This window comes from Tenrec ecaudatus, chromosome 6 (genome assembly GCF_050624435.1).
Source record: "Tenrec ecaudatus isolate mTenEca1 chromosome 6, mTenEca1.hap1, whole genome shotgun sequence".
In the NCBI taxonomy this organism is placed as follows: domain Eukaryota; kingdom Metazoa; phylum Chordata; class Mammalia; order Afrosoricida; family Tenrecidae; genus Tenrec; species Tenrec ecaudatus.
The window spans coordinates 173,143,550-173,162,089 of NC_134535.1; the positions used below are offsets into that span (position 1 = coordinate 173,143,550).

At 40.5% G+C, this 18,540-nt stretch overlaps 1 protein-coding gene across 1 annotated transcript in view; it reads left to right on the top strand.

The window, feature by feature from the left end:
• Nucleotides 1–18,540, top strand: part of MYO3A (myosin IIIA) — a 258,190-nt gene that overhangs the window by 50,643 nt on the left and 189,007 nt on the right. The window contains exons 5-8 of the mRNA XM_075553416.1: nucleotides 298–374; nucleotides 10,695–10,840; nucleotides 13,631–13,696; nucleotides 16,804–16,959. Of these exons, the coding sequence (XP_075409531.1) occupies nucleotides 298–374; nucleotides 10,695–10,840; nucleotides 13,631–13,696; nucleotides 16,804–16,959 (445 nt within the window). The remainder of the gene's footprint in view (nucleotides 1–297; nucleotides 375–10,694; nucleotides 10,841–13,630; nucleotides 13,697–16,803; nucleotides 16,960–18,540) is intronic.

Genomic DNA, 18,540 nt, shown 5'->3' on the forward strand with positions numbered 1-18,540 from the left:
AAGAAAGAAAAAAACCACACACAATAAGAAGATCAAAAGAAATAGAAATCCAGCCGGTGGAAGGACACTCTAAGCAGGTGTTCTCAGATGGCGGGATTTGGAGTGAGGGGAATATGAAGGCGATTCTCTATTTGGACCCTGCGGTTAGCCTAATAAGGAGCTCTTTAATGCGAAGTGCAAATCTGGTGCCGGCTTTGAGGGGATTACAATGCAAATGTGGACTGGATTTAAACAGTAAGAAAGGGCATTGCCACTGCACTAGCTTAGCCGGAGTTCACTCTCCTCTCTCGTCCTCAGGTGTGTCTGCGCAGCTCACCAGCACGTGGCACCGGCCCAACACGTCCGTAGGAACACCATTTTGGATGGCGCCTGAGGTCAGACAGTTCGATTTTTGTTTTAGTTTGGGGTTGTTGGTTTGGTTTTTTAAAATAAGCCACGTAACACAAAGTGAACCATTTAAAATCCACTGATGTCCAGGACCTGCACAGTGCGGTGCTACCACCACCATCTTTTCCAGTTGCCAAGCATTTCCTCCGCGCCAAAGAAAAGTCTCTTACCCAGGAGACCACTTCTCCCTTCCCCTCAAGCCAAGCAACCAGTTTGCGTTCTGTGTCTGTGGGTTTATTGAATCTAGATATTTCACACACGTGGACGCATACCTTGTGTGGTTTCGTATCTGGCTTCCGCCCCTTGGCATAATGTATTGAAAGCTCATCCACACTGGGGCTGTTACCAGTGCCCGTTCCTTTATAGGACTGAATCCTTTCTACTCTATATAGAAGCCACAGTTTGCTTATCCATGCGTTCATGAACAGACATTTGGGCTGTTTCTGCCTTTTGCTTCCTGAGACTAGTGCAGCTATATGGAGGGAAGCACACGTACTTAGTTGAGTGCTTATTTTCAGTTACTTCCCTTACATACCTGCTAGTGAACGTGTGGGTCAGGTGGTAATTCTATTCTTCACGTTCAGAGGAGCCACCAGCCAGTTTGCCACAGCAGCGGCACCAATTTACATTCAAATCAGCAATGTATCCGGGTCCCGATTTTCCCTGAAATAATACTTGTTACCTTCTAGTTTTCTTTGTATCATAGCCATCATCATGGGCCTGAAGTCCTATGTAGTGGTCCTTCTTCACAGTTCCTTAGTGAGGAATGATGCAGCGACTCTTTCTTGGAGCTGCTGCCTACAAGGTCCGCGGTTCAAGGGCAAAGGTTGTTCCATGTAGGAAATGAAAGGTCTTCTGCTTACGTAAAAATGCACAACCGTAGAAACCCATGGATGGGGCGGTCCTACTCTGTCCTGACAGGGTCATTACGACTTGGACTTGGCTTGATGGTTTGTTTGGGTTTGGTTTCCAATGAGCAATGATCTTGTGTGATAGAAGAAGGAATGTGCTTGTTAATTTATTTATGTACTTTTCAGCTTCTTTATGATATCCTTTGATGCATAAAGTATTTTAATTTTGATTGTTCATTAGCTCTATTTTTTTCCTTTTGTGGCTGTGGCATGTGGTGCCGGGTTTAAGAATCCTTGCCAAATTTGAGATCTTGAAGATTTGTCCATGTGTTTTCTTCAAGGGTTTTTCTGGTTTTAGCTCCTATGTTTCAGGTATTGATCCATTTGAGTGGATATTTGCATATGATAGAAGTCTTACTTCATTGCTTTCCATGAGGAAATTTGGTTGTCCGAGCACTATCCATTGAAGAGATGATCCTTTCCTCCGTGAATAGCCTTGCTGAAAATACATTGCCCATAGATGAATGAATTTATGTCTAAGCTCGCATTTCTAGTCCATTGTTGAGATAGTTGAAGTTTATTGTGCCAACCTGGCCGATAAGCACATGTGGGATTAATTGTGGGGCAGAGAAATAAATGGCTCCCTGAGCCTTGCCTTTCTAGTTCTCAGATCTCTTGCTCTCTAATGGTCAGACCAGGGTGCAGCTGCCTTAGCCAATTCCCTACTTCAGCTGGCAAGGCTGATTTTTTGCAAGACATCCCAAGGAGAAGTCGCATGAACCTACCCCGATGCAGCCCTGGGTGCTGGAGCAGCCATGTGGAGACCTCTGCCAGCGCTGAGATGCTTACACGCTCACTGATTCGGCTTTCCTCCTGCAGTCAGCTTCATTGTGTGTGTTTTGTAAGATGGAGGAGGACTTTGTCGATTGGTGTCGGACATATGGGTTAATGTTGGACTTATGGGCTTGGGCAGCACTGGGTTGGGATGCTTTCTTGATGTACACTTACCCTTTATTTAAAACTCTCTCTTATACATGAGTTTCTGTGGATTTGTTTCCCTCGTTTACCCAGACTAACACAATTGTTCTATATGTCTGCCCTGATGATGGTACTATATTAGTTTGACTAATATAATTTTGGAGTAGTGAGGTTTAAAATTAGAAATGTAAGTGCACCAACTTTTCCCCAGCTTGTTTGGCCTATTAAGGCTCTTTATAGTTCTATATGAATCTGAGGCCTGGCTTTTCTACAAAAGAAACAGTTGACATCTTTGATAGGGATTGCACCAAATCTGCAAATGTCATTGCTAGGTATTGCCACCTTAATGATGTTAAGACTTCCAAACAACGAATGCTTGATATATTTAGGGTTTGGTTTTGTTTCAAATTTTGTTCAGTTATGTTTTATAGTTTTCAGTGTCCAAGCCTCTTGCCTCCTGGGTTGAAGTGATCTCTAGGTATTTTATTCTTTAGAATGCAATTGTACATGTAATTGGTTTCCTTATTTTCTTTTCAGATTACTCGTGTATTTATTGCTGGCATTTAAAAGCACGCTGACTTTTATGTGTTGATCTTGTGGTCTGCCTTCGTGTTGAATGCATTTATCAGTCTTACCAGTTCCTTGTGGATTCCTTGGGACTTTCTACATCTAAGATGATATCACACGCAATAGCGATTGTTTCACTTCCTCTTTTCCAGTTTGGACGCCTTTTATGTCTTTTTCTTGCATAAGTTCCCTGGCTAGAACTACCAGGACAGTGTGGAGTAGCAGTGGTAAGAGCAGGCATCCCAGCGTGTTTGCGATTTCAGAGGGAAAGCTGTCAGCCCTTTATCACTGATTGTGATGTTAGTTGTGGGTTTTTCAGGAATGCCTGTAGCATGTTAAGGAAATACATTTGTATTTCTAATTGTGGAAGACTTTTTAACCTTGAAGGAGTTTTGACTTCGTCACATGCTTTTTCTGTTTCAGTTGTGGTTATCATGTATTTCTTTTTCGCTTCCTTCTGTTAGTATATGTTGTGCTGACTGATTTTCATGTATTGAAATAAAAGTGTCATTGGAGATAAATATTTGTGATCTTTCTGATCTTCCTTCACATGCTTACTCTATTTTCCATGTGAGGAGTCTTCAAAAATTTTGTGGGGAAACTCCACTACCTTTAAAATATATTATTAGCACACAATTCATATCTCATACAATTTAATAGTTCAAGCATACTCAGAAGAGTTGTGCAGTCATGACCACATAAACTTCAGAACATCATGTCCTCGTTGTTGTTAGCTGCCCCAGCCTCCATTACCATACCTCTAGGTCAGTAGTTCTCAACCTTCCAAATGCCGCGACCATTTCATAGTCCCTCATGTGGTAGTGACCCCCAACCATAACATTATTTTCCTTGCTACGTCATCACTGTCATTTTGCTACTGTGATGAATCGGGCGATCCCTGTGAAAGGGTCGTTTGACCACCAAAGGGGTCACGACCCACAAGTTGAGAACTGCTGCTCTGGGTAATTACTAATCCACTTGCTATCTCTATAGATGTACCCATCGGGATTTCGTACACACACAAAGAAAATACAAAACAAAACAAGAAATGACCAAAAAATCCCAACAACAATGACAAAACAAAACAGAGAAAACACGTGTTTAAAAATTTTTTAAATAAACTTACTTCTAGAAACATCTAAAATAAAAAGAAAAGAAACATTGAAAAGAAAAGAGAAGAAAGCAGATCATAGTAAAAACTCAATGACTTTAAGATGGGTTAAAGGGGAGAGAAAAATGTGTCACGTTTTCACCTGAGTACATCTGCCATGATCCACTGTGCTGTGCTCTTGGACTGAGCGCAAGGCTAGTCCTGTTGCTAGATGATGGTCAGAGGGGATTCGCTGGCAGGCTTAATCCATGTGGAAAGCCTTGAAATGGATATGGGGCTCCCACTGCCATCCTCAGCTCTGCTACTGTTCTATGCTGCGGATTTGGATTTTATTATTTACAGCCCTTGGATCACACCGGCTGGTGTGCTTCTTCCATATGGAGCGGGTTGACACCTTACTGAGATGGCTGCTTGTTTTTAGACAAGCCTTTAAGACACCAGACTTCATTCCTTCTGATAGCTCGACACCTTCTGATTTCTGCACCCCACGTTGCTATCGCACCCATATCTTCTTCAATTTCTTCATGAAGGCTTGTATTCAGTAGGGCCATGTCATGGACTAATTGTTCTTAGGGATGGGCCAAAATTAAGAGCAAGCCCAAATCCCACTCCTATAGCTATGGTTTGTATATGTCACTGGTTCACTGTGGAGACATCGTTATCATTTTATAATAGAGAATAGTATAAATCATCCTCATGGGGCATAAAGTAATTCTATTGATAGTATCATTAATTTAAGCAGTGGATTTTCCACAATTTGTCAAGCCTCTTCATATGTGTTTTGGGATACACTAGAAGAAAATGTCAGTTGTGTTGTTTCACTATGAGATTTGTGTGTGTGAAGGAGGAATGCAAAATGTGTTCAATAAATGGTCTACGAATTAATTTAAGAATAAATGAAAGAATGAATAATTGAATCAAATGAGGTAAAGAGAAACTACTTGCATTCTCAATGTTTCATTAAATTTACTTTTAATGATTTAGCTTGAATCTATGCTAATGATATTTGTAGTCTGTTTTTTAATTAGAAATATTATGATAGCCCCCCAAATTTGTTTAAGATAAGATTCAGGTTCATTAGTTATATGACATGTTCTCATATTGAATCCACAGATCTGGGAAATATGTCAACTGTAATAGATTCTCTTCACTGTTACCTTTGGAAACTTATAGAAAAACTGCATTTGTTGGAGGTAAAGTTTCGTAGGACCACATCTCCCCATGGTGACTACTAATGCCTTTAATCTTTTTAATTATATTTATCAGTAAAGAGCACTTATTTTTTAAAATGCTCTTTGAAAACCTTGGGGAAAGCCTTGGTATTTATCTACAGTTTTCCAGGGATCAAAGAAAGAAGGGCTAAATCAAATACATTATTAGTATTACATAATAACGGAATTAAATTTGCTTGAAGATTAAATCTTGATGTGCTGTTTCTATTTGAATAGTAATTCAATTATTGAATTATTGTTTGCACAAAATGTTAAAATGTAAACTTAATATAAAAACAGGAAGAGAAAACAAATTATGTTAAAATGACTTTCTAAAAAAATCCAATGGATTAAAAAGCTTTTAACAGCTAGTACAAATTAGAATAAATATGAAGTATAATCATATAAGTTATATCCATATAATCACATAAGAATATAAAAGGGAGTCTCAAATGAGTTTCCTTAGAGTTTATTCTTAGATAGTGCTTATATTCCAAAAGTTTATGGAAAAATGTTCGTGAATGAAAAATTAATAAAACCGTACTTGTACTTCCAAACTTTTGCAATGTCTTTGCACAGATTAATAGAAATTTATCAATCCTATATGTTCTAGCTTTACATTTTCATATGATATTTTGAAGTAACAAAGTCATTAATTATATATCTAAATTTGTCATTTAGTGAAAGCCATTTTGATTCGTGAAACTTTGAACCATTTTAGAGTAAAAGGAAATATTTTTAACTATTTAAGATTTACTTATCAGAGTCTCCAATGAGTTAATAATTAAAACTTATATTCCTCAATATCGAATTATTGGACAACCATTGTTCATATAAGTCACTGTTTATTGTTAATAAAGTGACTGTAGTTGGGAGGGTGGACCCCCCCGGTCGTGTATTTGAAAGTTTCATTGCAATCTTCTCATGCTGTCGTGTAAGTACACGTTTCACTATTTCAGACAGAGATGAAGTTCGGTTTCTGGAGTGGGCTTTACCTCGGTCCTTTGCTTCGCACGCCCAATCGCATTATCTGATCCAAGTGAACTTTGATAAAGGACAGGACACGTTTCACGGACTCAAAAGGGTGCATTGCTGTTTGGGGAAAGTGTGCAGGGCTGCGCAGACACGGCACTGGGGTTCACAACTGGGCGGGGCCCACCGCGTGGAAGAGCACCCACACATGCAGGACTGGGAAATCCTGGGGTTCAAGGTCAAGAGAGCAAGGGGCAAGAGGGCGAGTTATTCTAGGCCACCCCTGGCTGGGGGAGGTGTGGTTGAGCTCATTGGCTTAGTTAAGCCCATTCGGGCGATGCCATGAGCCCGGCCCTAGTTTGGGCACCCAGGTGTACCTCCCACGTAGCTGGGGGCTTACTTATTACCATGTTCATTTTGGGGTCTTCATAGGTGTCTAAGGGTTGCCTGATGTCTCCCCAACCTCCTCCATGGGGGCTTTTGCAGGCATGGGAGGGACAACCCCCCTGTCCCTAAGCTAGCTACCTAACAGTTATTGCAAACGTGATTGAGATGAATTGACCATGGTGTGATATGATTCTTGGTCAGTTGACCTCTCTCTCGACCCTACTGGAATTTGCTCTGTGCTCAAATGTTTTTCAATTGTTTCAAGAAACAATGGAGACAATTGAAATAATTGTCTTTTAAAATATTTTTGATTTTTTTCTTTCTTAATCTTGTTTTCATTTTTATCCTTATATTATTATTTTGTTTTGTTACTGTTAGCTCTCCCAGTTTAGGAAGCACAAAAGGAGCAGATGCATAGATGCGAAGGTTTATTGGGGGACTGGGGAGGGCAAGCAGAGCGCCGACAGCTGAGGCAGGAGGTAGGAGCGAGCATTAGTGCTGATGGTGATGATGTGTATACAGCTCTTTTTAGGTGCGTTTAACTAGGGAAGTATATGTGAACATTATATCAGGAATACTACTACAAACAACCACCACAACAGCAAAGATGGAAACCCAACTTGACCTATGGTTACCGTGGGGGAGGAGGAAGAGTTTTTGCTTAATGGCATTGAGTCCATTGTAACAGTGGTGTAACAACTGGGCGAGGGATAACATTAATGGTTGTACAACACAAAGGGTATAATCAATGGGATCGAATTATACATGTAGGAGTTGTTGAATTGGTGAATATTTTGTTATATCTATTTTTGCCAAAATTGAAAAAAAATTTCCTTGGATAACAATGAGTGTGGGGAAAAAGAAAATGTCCTAAATTGAGTATGGTAAAGATTGCACAAAATTATGATGGCAATATATGTACAAAAGTGCTTGACACATGGATGGAATTATGGGTGGATGGATGGATCATGATAAGGGCTATAAGAGCCCCAATAAAATTATTTTTAAAAACTGAACAATTGTACAACTCTCTGTGATATGGCCGAACTATTGAATTGCAGGATATGTGGATGAAGTACTGATAAACTGTTTTCATTTTTTAAAAGAAAATTCTAAATAAATTTTTATAAAAATAAATACATATTTTATATTTTTGTGGTACATTCATCTCATAATAAATAAATGAAGGATTGGCAAAATTCAGTAAACTTCATTTGCTTGTCATGCTTAAAATAAGTGAATGTTTAATAACTTGGCTAGTTAGTAAGTAAAGAGATGGTTAATATCTGTTATCAATTATATATTTCTCAAATTTTGCAAGCTATAAGAAAAAATATATAAAGTTACCATAATATCTGCTAATGGCTCAAAAATATGTCAGGGTTCTCAAGACCTCAGTGCAAGCTTGTCTGAATCAATTATCAGGTGAAAAATACAATTATTTCTTAGCAAATTTTTAAATTAAATATGGATCATAGGTAGTTGATGTTGGTTGCAAAAAGCCATCCTTCCCTAACTGGAGTATGTCTAAGCTTGATTGAGATAAACATGATATAAAATTCCACCATCCCAAGAAGTAGCTCTCTAGCAAGGACCAATGACGCTGAAAGAAGAAGTCCAAGCTACACTAAAAAGCCATTAACTACAAAGAATATCCCAGGGATTGATGGAACACCAATGGAAATGTGTCAACAAACTGAGGAAGCACTGGAAGCTCTCACTGATCTCTGCCAGGAAAGCTGGAAGACCACTGCTTGGCCAACTGATGGGAAGAGGTTCCGATTTGTACCAATTTCAAAGAAAGATGACCCAACCAAAGCTCTAATGGTAGAGCAATATCATTAATATCACATGCAATTAAGTGTTCCTGAAGATGGTCAATAACAGTTCCAGCAGCATGTTGGCAGAAGTTTGGGCCCGATTCAAAGAGGGTGTGAAACAGGGGTTTCTTTATTGATCTTGGCTGAAAGCAGAATTATCAGGAAAGTGTTGACCTGTTTCTTTTGACTCTGCTAAGACATTTGATGTTGTGGATCATGACAAACTGTAACTAACCTTGAGAAGGATGGACATTCCAGAACACTTTTCTGTGCTCCCGAGGAACTTATACATGAATCAAGAGGCAGTTGTGAGAACAGAACAAGGATGTCTGAATGGATCAAAGTCAGGAAAGGTGTGTGTCAGGGTTGTATCCTCTCACCATACTTCTTCAATCTGTATGTTGAGCAATTAATTGGAGAAACTGGATTACGTGAAGAAAAATGGAGCACCAGGATTGGAGGAAGACATTAACAGTCTGCAATATGCAGCGGATATAACCTTGCTTGTTGAAAATGAGGAGGACCAGACGCACTTGCTGATGGAGATCAAGGATTGCAGCAAGAAGACAAAAATCCTCACAACTGAACCAATAGCTAACACCAAGGATTTTGTTTTGCTTTGATTCTATAATCAATGTTCACAGAAATAGATTGTGCTGGGTAAATCTGCTGCACAAGACCTCTTTAAAGTGTTGAAAAGCAAGGATGTTGCTTTGAGGACTAAGGTCCACCTGACCCAAGCCATGGTATTTTCAATGGCCTCATAGGCATGTGAAAGTTGGATGTTGAATAAGAAAAACCTAAGAAAAGTGATGGATTTGAAGTAGAGCGCTGGCAAAGAATAAACAAGTCTGTCTGGAAGAAGAAGTCTGTCTGTATAGCCAGGGTACTCCTTGGAGACAAGGGCGGCAAGACTCCATCGCACATACTTTGGACATGTTTCATAAAGGGGCCATGGAAAAGAGGAAGGCCCTTGTCCAGACGCACTAGCACAGGAAGACTGCGCCGACAGGCTGAGGCGTAGAACCGCTGTGAGCACTGTTCTCGGGGTCAGGCGGCGTTTCATGCTGTGTACAGAGGGTCGCCAGGAACTGATGCACCGACTTGATGGCACCTCGAGCTCACTGCCTTCCAGTGCATTCTGACTCAAGGAGACCCTGTGGGTTTCTCAGACTGTGACGCAACAGGAGTAGACAGTCCCATCTTTCTGCCTGAGGGCACCTAAGAACAAAAAGACAGTCATAACCCTGGTCAGTCACTCCCTATCCTTCATCAAACCAATGCCATTGAGTCAATTCCAACCAATAGCTCCCCTATAGAATAAAGTAGAGAGATTCCCACAGTGTAATCTTTAAGGAAGCAGATTGCTCCATCTCATCCTGTGGAGCATCTGTTGGGTTGGAAATGTGAGCTTTGGGCTCATTGACCTCTCCATGTCAGTTCCCCCAGTGCTCCTTTCTCCTCCACTGGGTGCTCCCTGATCCACTCTTTGTCTTTATGGGTGTGCCTATTCTGATGGTTTTATAGAAATTAATTCAGACAATGTGTGATCATTTGTAACTGGTGTCTTTCACTCAGCTGAATGCATCAGAATTTACCTATGAGGTGCCATATCAGGAATCGAGAATGGATCAGTTTTCTATCCCTTTGTGTGGGTAAGGAATATTGCATTGCATGGATATACCAATATTACATTGCATTCTCTATCCAAGCCTCAGATGATAGACATGTAGATTGTTTCCACATCCTAGCTACGATGAATAATTTTTGTTATTGCTCATTGCCACTGAGATGATTCCAACTCATAGCAAAGCCATGTGTTCAGAATAAAATAGTGGCATAGGTTTACCTACTACAATGAATATTCATTACATACATTTTTAATATAAAACATGAAGCTCTGGTGTTTGCTCTGCGGAGTTCATGCTATGGTATCTGCTTCCAGCTTTATTTGAATTATTTGCTCAACATTCAGGTTGAACCAGGATGGTGAAAGAATGCAATCCTGATACACAACTTTACTGATTTTATATTATACAAAATGCCCTTGCTCTGTAAAACTGGCTGCCTCTTGGTCCCTGTGCAGGTTCTGTGAATTAAGTGACTGACACACTACAATCTTCAGCTATGCGTGAGATCCCAATCTTTCCCATTGGGATGCTTTTTCTTCCGCCTCTTAGTTCTCATTTTAGAATCATTTTTCACGGGTTTCTGCTCTAACATTTGCAAGTCTGCTAAGATAGTATCTGTTCTCAAAGCAAAATAACAATAATCTGATATTTGATTCTCCCAAGTGACTGCCATTAATAATAGACGTTGCCGTCTTAGCTGCACACACATTGTTCTCCAGGCATTCTCCCAGTGCTTGTCAAAGTCAAGACCTTTGCCTTTTCCTCCTGTTTTCTGTTAGGTGATTGCATGTGAACAGCAATTGGATACCACGTATGATGCCAGATGTGACACATGGTCCTTGGGTATCACGGCCATTGAGCTGGGGGATGGAGATCCCCCCCTTGCAGACCTGCACCCGATGAGAGCCCTCTTCAAAATACCAAGGTCAGTGCGCTCGCATTTAGCCGGTCCAGGCTCTGCAGCCTAGTCTTTCTCCCTGAGTCAGTGAGGTCATGTTCATTCTGGACATACTCGGAGACGTTCCATCAAAGTGGAAGCAGAGAAGCCTAGAAATCATCAGAACTCCACGAAGTAATTTTATTTCCCTGTAATTTTATTCCCTGGCCCAAGTCAAAGTGCTTGTTAAGTAATTTTATTTCCCCGGTCCAAGTCAAAATGCTCTGTCTTGACACTCCATGTGTCTGCCATTTTGGCTTAGAAGTTGATCTTCGAGAATGGCAGCCCAGCCCAGTCTTCATCTGCTCTCCAAGCAAGCAGCCGAGCGCCCTAGACCACTTTCAGTGCCTTCATGATTTCCTTACTTCACTCTACGAGTCTAGGAACTTTTAACCACTTGTTAGGACTTCCCTTGATTCCAAACTTCAAAGCTAATTCAGTAATTATAAGTGAAATGTATTGATTAAGTAATCATCCCCTTAATTGTGTTAATATGTTGAGTCTTCACTAGAAAACCACTAACAGAGAAGAATAACCTCTGTGGAGTGATGTCCTTTCTACTTAAACACTGTCCTATGTATGCAGACTCCTTCCCTTTCAAAAACGTGCCCCTGTTGACCCAATTAGTAGTAACAGGTCCTCCTGGAAGACAGCATTCTCTTCCAACTACTCTATTCATTGTAAGTTGGCTTTGACTGCGTTGAGCACATCATCAATAAAAGTTTTACATAAATGCAGTATAAGTTGGGGGCGTTGGGGGTGGCATCGGACTGATAACACATCAGCAAGTTATGTGCCCCAACATTGTATGTGCTATGTTTACAAATGATTAGATAGACAAATAAGGCCCAAAATAAACAGTCAATAAGTATGGTTTGTCTTACCTCAAGTGTGTGGTAAATGGGAGACTACCTGCACTTAAGATGTGTGTGTGTGTGTGTGTGTGTATTACATGCTCATGTTAATTTCACATTCTTTCAGCCAGCTCGTGTGAGAAGGCTGCTTGTCTTTATTTAGTGGTGTCACCATTTGAAGACGTTCCACGTTTGAGCCAAAGGACACTGAGTATATGTAGAAAGTCTTGGGGGTGGGGTGGATTCTAATCCTAATGGAATATTACTAATTAATATATTCATCTCAGAATGGATCTGTTTTGAATATTTAGCATTCAATTAAACTTGCTTGGGGCTAAAGCTTTTGAACCTGCACTTAATCTTACCTTTGAATTTTCATCCTACTTTAGGTTCTGAATTATAATATCTTAGTTCTTTATCATCCTTCACATAACAATTGTAATCTGTGTCTCTGCTCTTACTGCTTGTAAAATATGCTGTCTATTTTATAAGGGGCAGGGAGCATCCAGGTTACAGAAAATAATGGAAAACATTTTCTATATCCAGTTCACGATATTTTCCTTAAATTTGAGGCATATGAAACACAAAATCCGTTTCTTGACTCCTGTTACTGGTTCTGTAAGATGAGAAGCAGTACGTCTTCAACCACTTTCACTGTAGCTGGAAGCCCTGGGTCTGGCTGCTGTTAGTGGTCTCATGGGGGAGGGTGGCACCCTTGGCGCACCTAGGAGCCCAGACGAGCTGGAACTGCACCTCCTTAGTCATCTCTCAGCGTTTCTACTACCGTTATCACTCCACGATGGAATTCCGAGAATATGAACTACAGAAATAATGAGAAACACAAGTGCGTGAAACACGACCCAGGTCTAAACGGACTGAAATCACCAGAACTCCGTGCGCCTTCCTCATAGCACACCACCACATTTCTGGCAAAGGGCATGAACGAGACAAAACAAAAATGTTGGCCAAAGGAATTACTTTGTAGAATGTGCAAATCAGCCATCTTCAAATCGTCCTAAGGACTGTGAAATGAGCGTTCGCGGGTGATGGGTGGCAGACAAGTCGTGGCCGGTTTCTCTAATGAGCCTGTACCGACTGTACATTAATTTCATTGTAGGCTATTAAAGGAGTACTGCAGAACCGAAGGCAATGTCTTTCCAGGCCACTAATGAAAACAAAGAGCTGTTAGAATTAACATAAAGCAGCACTTCAGCCAATTCCACATCCTGGCTGATCAATGGTGCTTGATTACAGACTCGAAGAGCCTCATTTTGCAGGCCGGCTCTTTTGTATTCAGGAATGTACCAGGAAAAAAAAAAGATTTATTCTGCTGACAATGAAAGGAATTAATAACAAAATACTTTAAGTGGCATTCAGGGTCTTATCGCTAATAATATCTTCCAGTCCCTTAAGTTTGTTACGCTGCTGCCTGCCGCGGCTGCAGGAGCAGCAAAAAGCCAACGGCTCATGGAGACATCATGCCTCTCTTTCCCTGTGCACCAGCTTCCTCCAGACTACCGCTCCTTCCAGGTCCCCTCTGTGCTGCCTGCCATGGTCCTTAGAGCTTTCACAGTCTTTTAAAAAATAACAAGCTTAAAAAAGCCCTTATTCCTGGTATTCATTGTTTCTTCCCTGCTAAGTATTGATGGCTTTCCCTGGGGCTCTCAGGTAAAAGCAAGAAAATTATTTGGGATACAGTGAAGAATTGGGAAAAATTGGATCATCTATTCTGTGCTTTCAGAGAAACCAGGAGCCTGTCATTTTATGTGGAGGATGATTAATACCTCATTGTCTGTCTGTGAACTGAGCACTGATGGTGATCCCTGATTATCCTTCAGAACTTGTGACTACAGTCATCCGCTCGGCCTCCCATTGGGCGCACACTGCCCGTGTCTAACACTCAGCCTGATGTGTGCTTTTCTAGGAACCCGCCCCCCAAACTAAGGAAACCTGAGCTGTGGTCACCCGAGTTCAATGACTTCATTAACAAGTGAGTAACAATAGTGGCTTAATTTTTTAATTGTTTTATTGGGGGCTCATACTGTTCTTATCACAATCCGTACATCCATCCATTGTGGCAAGCACATTTGTACATTTGTTGCCATCATCATTTTCAACACATTTTCTTTCTACTTGAGCCTTTGGTATCAGCTCATTTTCCCCTCCCCAACCTTCCCTCCCTCATGAACTCTTGATAATTTATAAATCCACCGCCCATGTCTTATACCAATCGCTGTCTCCCTTTACCCACTTTTCTGTTGTCCATCCTCCTAGGAAGGGGTTATATATGGATCATTGTGATCGGTTTCCCCTTTCTCCCCCCACCTTCCCCTTCCCTCCTGGTATGACTACTTTCATTATTGGTCCTGAGGGGTTTATCTGTCCTGATTCCCTGTGTTGGAAGCTCTTATCTGTATTGGTGTACATGTTCTGGTCTAGTTGGATTTGTAAGGTAGAATTGAGGTCATGATGGGGGGGGTAGCATTAAAGAACTAGAGGAAATTGTGTGTTTCATCGATGCTGTACTGCACCCTGACTGGCTTGTCTCCTCCCAGAGACCCTTCTGTAAGGGAATGTCCAATTGTCTACAGATGGACTTTGGGTCTACTCTGCCTTCCCCCTCATTCACATCGATATGATTTTTTTGTTCTGGGTCTTTGATGATGCCTGAAACCTGAACCCACTGACCCCTCATGGCCACACAGGAGTGTCTTAATTTTTTTAAAAAAACAAAGTCATACCATGTAACTCTTACAAGTTCCCAAGTCAAAAACAACTGACTACCCTTTCATGTTATGTAATTTGCCCTGACTTCGAAGATGAAGCCATCACTTACACTGTCATGTAGATTAGAACTTTTAATGATCCTATAAGGCAGAACAGAAGTGCTTCATTGAGTTTCTGAGTCTGTAAGTATTTGTGGGAGCAGATAGCCTCATCTTTCTCTTATCTGATTGCTCGTGGATTTGAACCTAGGACCTTGCTGGCTAGCAGTCTAACATTTAAAACCATTATGCCAGCAGAGCATGTCCCTTAAACAAACCTTTCATCTCACTAACCTTAACTTGCTCCAAGTGCAGCTTTGAAATCATTTTCAAAACCGTCTAGCATTTTCTAGTAAAAGCCAACTCCCCATCCACCTTGTCGTTTCTGAGTCAATGCAGCCCTACTGGACAGAGTAGCCCTACCCCCGTGGGCTTCCTAGGCTGTAACATTTAGGAGAGCTGTCAGGCCTTCCTCTCAGGGTGGTGCTGAGTGGGCGCAGACATCAACATTCAGATTAGCAGCCACATGCTTAATAGTTTTGCCATTAGGGCTTCTCACAAACTGCTTAATGTATCTCAATCCAAATTCACCAGTCTTTTAGGATAATTGGTAGTAGCTTTGAAGGGCTCCCCTCGCTTCACATTAAGCCCTCCTGTTTGCAGATCCTCCGTGGAAATGACCTACTCTCACATCTTCCCTTCCCTGTCTCCTCCAGGCAGTTCATATCCCAGCCTTGCTTCTACCACTGCGTTTGGTGCTGTTCCCTTAGTAAGACAGCCCTGTTTACTTGTTACCTGTTTAGATGTCTCTCTCTTTGCCTAGACCACAACTCTGTAATTCTGGTTTCTAACCATGTATCTGATGCGCTGGTAAAGTGTAATTTACATGAAATCATTTCATTTGTCACTGTACAGACTACACAGATACAAGGGCTAGAGATGCATCTGAGGATTTGCTTTATTGGTTAAACCCAATAAGGTGAATTACAAATCACCATTCCTGGAGGATTCACAGTATTGAGTAGAAAATCCATGCTCAAACCAATGCAGGTTCTCGCTGTTACTCACTGTAAAATTACACATGACACACATTGAGCAACTGCACATTTTTCATGTACACAGTTTAGTGACATGATCACCAATAATCTTTGCCAGATTTCCAATCACCATAAGCAGAAACACATCCCTTTCCAAACAATGATTCCCCTTTGTCCTGCCCCTGTTAACCCTAATTAAACGTTGTGTCTATCTTTGCTCAAGCTAAGGCTGCTTTAGTTTGGTTATACTTTCATACCCCCAAATAATAACTCATCCCTGCACAGTTTTCTCATAATCATAAAACTGCAAATTCTCAGAGTTGGAAGTGTCTTTGAAAGTTAGTTGGCCCAAACTTATATCCAGAGTGTACAATGTTCACTGGGTTGTCATCCAATTAGTGTATAAATATCTTTAATAACTATCATTATACTTTTCACTGTGTGCTCATCCTCCTTTTGAATAAGCCTCATTATTCCTCCTAATACTGCTTGGAAATCTGTTTCTCGGTCCATGCTACTAACTGATTGCGGAGTTGCTATGAGTCAGAATCAACACGGGGTTTGGCTTCTGCGTGTTGGTTTGGATGACCACTGAGAACTAGTTCTTCCTCTTCCAAATATTTAGAACCATCTGTCATGGCTGATCAAACATCTATGGTTGTTTCCACACTCTTTCTGCGAGAATGTTGCAGGTTCTCTAGCTACTCTTCCTCAGGAGTATATGCTGGCACTCTGTGCATCAGTACTTACTCATACATCACCTCAACAAATACCTACTGACTCAGAAGTTAAACATCCTTGGTCCTTTCGCCTCCTAAAGGGGTTAGTAGTGTGGTCATGTGGGAAGAACTCCATCAATCGAGAAGCCTTGAAAAGCATTAATGAAGGGCAAGTGCAAAGTTTGTCTTATCTTGAGATCAGCAGTAAAAGTGTAACAACTTTAGGGTCGTTTGTGTTAAGCTACCAACTCATAGAAGGGGTTGTGCAGTGAAGCCAGAGTTCAGTTCCCATGATGCAATAAGGCTCACCTGGAGACAAGAAGTGGTGTGTCGTTGAAACTTGGTTTCACTACAGCGTAATAGTCACTCACGATGGATCTGCTCCCGCAGACTCACATTCCATCTGAACATTTTTGAGATGGACCTCTCGGCCTGAACATTTGGTAAGGGCAGAGATCAGATGCCTAGTGCTATATTTGGGTTCGTTCTTTCTTTTTTGAAGAGTGTGAATGATCATTTCATACCACTGTCACCTATCTAAGAATTGCATGTTCTTTTTATTTTTTGCCAGTGCAGGTGCTTGACTAAAGATTATGAGAAGCGTCCAACAGTGTCAGATCTTTTGCAGCATAAATTTATTACCCAAATTGAGGGCAAAGATGTCAGTTTACAAAAACAACTCATGGAATTCATTGACATCAATCAGCGTATGGGAAACACAGAAAAAGCCAGGTAATCAAATGGTAACATTTTAACTCCCAAGATCCAAAGATTATTTAAAAACCATTATAATGTTATAATGGAATCATAGATAAGGTTCAAACCAGTGTATTTACATTTCCTGCTGTGGGTTTGGAATAATGGCATGAAAATGGAATGCCCAATGTTGAGTTAAGTTTTGATTTTGGTAAAACTACTGGCAATGTTTTAGAGAAACTTTGCAATTTTAAAACAGTATCATTAGAACAAAAATATAAACTTCAATAAATGATCAGTTGGGTATTCATTTTCTTTTGTGTTAGAATGTAAGAAATCTTATATTGGAAATTTGAAAAAGGAACATTAGACTTTATTTTAGGTCTTTTTAATGTTCTGATGACTTGTTGGAATTATTTTGCCAGGTTGAACTTTAAAAAAAAAGTATCTTTAGTATCCTTCTTCAGACTTCAGACTTGGAGTTTTAAAGTCCTTCTGTAAAATCGTTACTAATACTTAATAGACTTTTCATTATTATAAGCATTATGGATGTTTATTATTTCAGAACAATTAGAAGTTAAAGAGACCATCACAACATAAAATTAACCAAATTTAAAATGTTCAGTTTAACCTTCCAGTATTGTTCTTTCAAATGATTGTACATTTAAAAACAAAATTAGAGTCATATGTGTATGTGTTTGGGAGTCTGTCTTATTTCACTTCATATAGTGAATATCGATGTTGTACTGCACACATTTTTTAAATGGCTACACAATATTCCCTTGCATAACAATTCAATGATTGATTTAAATAGCCCCCTATTATTAGACGTTTGGGTTATTACTAATTGTTTACACTCTAGTAAGTAATACTGCATATCAATGAGGTTGTACATTCATCTCTTATTGTCTCAAGATAAATTAATTTAGGTGGTACAATTGAGTCAAAGAATGATCTATTGTAATTTAAAATCACTCATGGGAATCTTTTTAGTTTCATCTCATGAACATATCACGATTTAGAGAGGTAGGAACAGTAAGTAGAAAATAGCACATGAATTTCTGCAATGGGTTAATATACTGAATTGCTATTAGTTTAATGTTCTGAACATGCTGTATGCACCAGAAACTGTACGACGGCTTTGTTTTTATCATCTTATATAATTCCACACAACCCTGAAGGAAAGGTTATATGACACCCCATTTTCACAGCTGAGAAGAACTGAAGTGTGGGGGGTTAATTATGGAGGGCTTCACAGGCAACCTGCCACCGTGTCAGTTCCAACTCAGAGCAATGTCAAGCACTGTGAAAGATTGGGATTTCACCCTACTTGCAAGTTAGGACATTAGCCTCTTGCAGGCTACTGAGGCCTGGGAAGACATAAGACCCTGGATCAGAAACAAAGAGCTGCATTACCCACAGCACAGCCGGCAGCATGGGACTTACGCTCATATTGGTTGTGTCCCTACCCAGCCCCACAGGTGAGGTGGAACTCCAGGGATATGCTCTGCACGCAGTGAGTTTGCCTCACCCCGGGAAACCTGGGACAGGGACACGCCACTCTTTTCAACGGACTTCCAGAAATCTTGCCCCAGCTTTGCCCCCGAGGAGACATTA